The following is a 1596-nucleotide window of genomic DNA, read 5'->3' as shown; positions in this document are numbered from 1 at the left end:
TGTTAAGTGTATGTTGCTGTTCCGGAGTGTTTGTCGCATTAAACTGATCGTATTTACGCATCAGTTTGCGTATAACTCCCCAGAAAGCGATATAGAGTTCAAAATCGATAAAAAATCAACATGTGCATAAAATCAAACATAAATGACAAACATTGGGATCAAAACACACCGTTTTATTAATATTGTATTGTTCAGAGTTTGTAAAGGGTTAATGGATTTAAACACCCCCAACTATTGCCATTTGGCCGCTGGCACTCTCAACTTTGACTTTGGCTCACAACACTCCCAACTTAACACTTGGGTTGCTGTGTCACCCCGTCATTAACCAAACACTAACTTGGTTAATTTTTTTGTCCTACATGGCTAATTTAGATTATGTGGCGTTTGGATTCGATATCTTCAAAAGCTTCGATGGATCCTTCTAGAGTTGAATGGTCGTATACTTATAATAGAAAGAAAATATCGAATGAAAATGGCACTGAATCGCCACTTTATAACGGTGTTATGAAACAGTTAACGGTTCCGGAAGATTGGTGGGTTGAAGATTTGTGTGATCTTCATATCGATTTGTATAAAATAGTCATAATAACGATTAAGGCGAAAGGAAGAGTAAGCCTTGATGTTGTTGGTGAATCTTTAAAAGCTTATTTGCACAGGAAGTTAAAGAAAGGGGATGATGTAAAAAACCATTTGTTGATTGAAACGATTCTCTTTTTAATACCAACAGAAAGAAATAGCGTTTCTTGTGATCTTTTGATTCAGTTGTTGCAAGAATGTGTTCGATTAGATTGTGGGGAAATGCAAAAGGATATATTGGTCAAACGGATTGGTCAACAGCCGCAGAATGCATCGGTTGCTGATCTTGTGGATGTTGACATCGATTTGGTTCAAGAACTCGTGAAAACGTTCATGATGCAGGATCAGGTTGCCGATCACGGTGATGAACACCGCTTTCTAGAAGTCAAGTTTGTTGACTCGGGAGAGAAAGTCAAAGTCGCTAAGCTTATTGATTTGTACCTCGCTGAAATTGCTAGAAACCCCGATTTACTCTTATTAAAGTTTACCGATCTTGCTGACAAGGTGTCGACTCTATCTCGGCCTTCACACGGTGAGCCAGGTGGTGGTGGATACGGATGGCGGAGACAAGCTCCGGTCGTCAGAAAACAGGTGGTGAGGGGGTGACTCAGTTTTGGAACAAGCTTGGTTCACTTTGGTTCAGGTTTCACATGGGTCGGATTCAGTCTTGTTCAACAACCATTGGCCACGTCAACAAAAATGGCCACGTTGGATAAAAACAGGCCATGTCACCATGCCACGTTAGCAAATATTGGCCATGTCAGCAAAAAAAACTAACCCAGTTAGTGTTTATTTAACGACGGGGTGACACAGCAACCCAAGTGTTAAGTTGGGAGTGGTGTGAGCCAAAGTCAAAGTTGAGAGTGCCAGCGGCCAAATGGCAATAGTTGAGGGTGTTTAAATCCATTAACCCTTTGTAAAATGATATCACAAGCACATATGTCACATCGTATAAGGGATTCATAGTAGGATATCCAAAGGTACTACCTTAAATCCTTAATGGGCTTCTACGTAATAGTT

The 1596-nt window shown here is 40.4% G+C and overlaps 1 protein-coding gene across 1 annotated transcript; it reads left to right on the top strand.

The window, feature by feature from the left end:
* The first annotated feature begins 375 nt into the window (after positions 1 to 375).
* LOC110882981 (BTB/POZ domain-containing protein NPY2) lies at positions 376 to 1182 on the top strand. Its single transcript, XM_022130852.1, has one exon. The coding sequence runs from the start codon at positions 376 to 378 to the stop codon at positions 1180 to 1182; it is 807 nt and encodes a 268-aa protein (XP_021986544.1).
* Positions 1183 to 1596: the final 414 nt, after the last annotated feature.

Source organism: Helianthus annuus, chromosome 14 (genome assembly GCF_002127325.2).
Source record: "Helianthus annuus cultivar XRQ/B chromosome 14, HanXRQr2.0-SUNRISE, whole genome shotgun sequence".
NCBI classification, from domain to species: Eukaryota; Viridiplantae; Streptophyta; class Magnoliopsida; order Asterales; family Asteraceae; genus Helianthus; species Helianthus annuus.
The sequence above is the reverse complement of the archived record's forward strand: the minus strand, read 5'-3'. Positions and strand labels throughout refer to the sequence as shown.

Coding starts and splice junctions, on each gene's coding strand:
- LOC110882981 (XM_022130852.1), top strand. CDS start 376: ATGTGGCGTTTGGATTCGATATCTTCAAAAGCTTCGATGGATCCTTCT.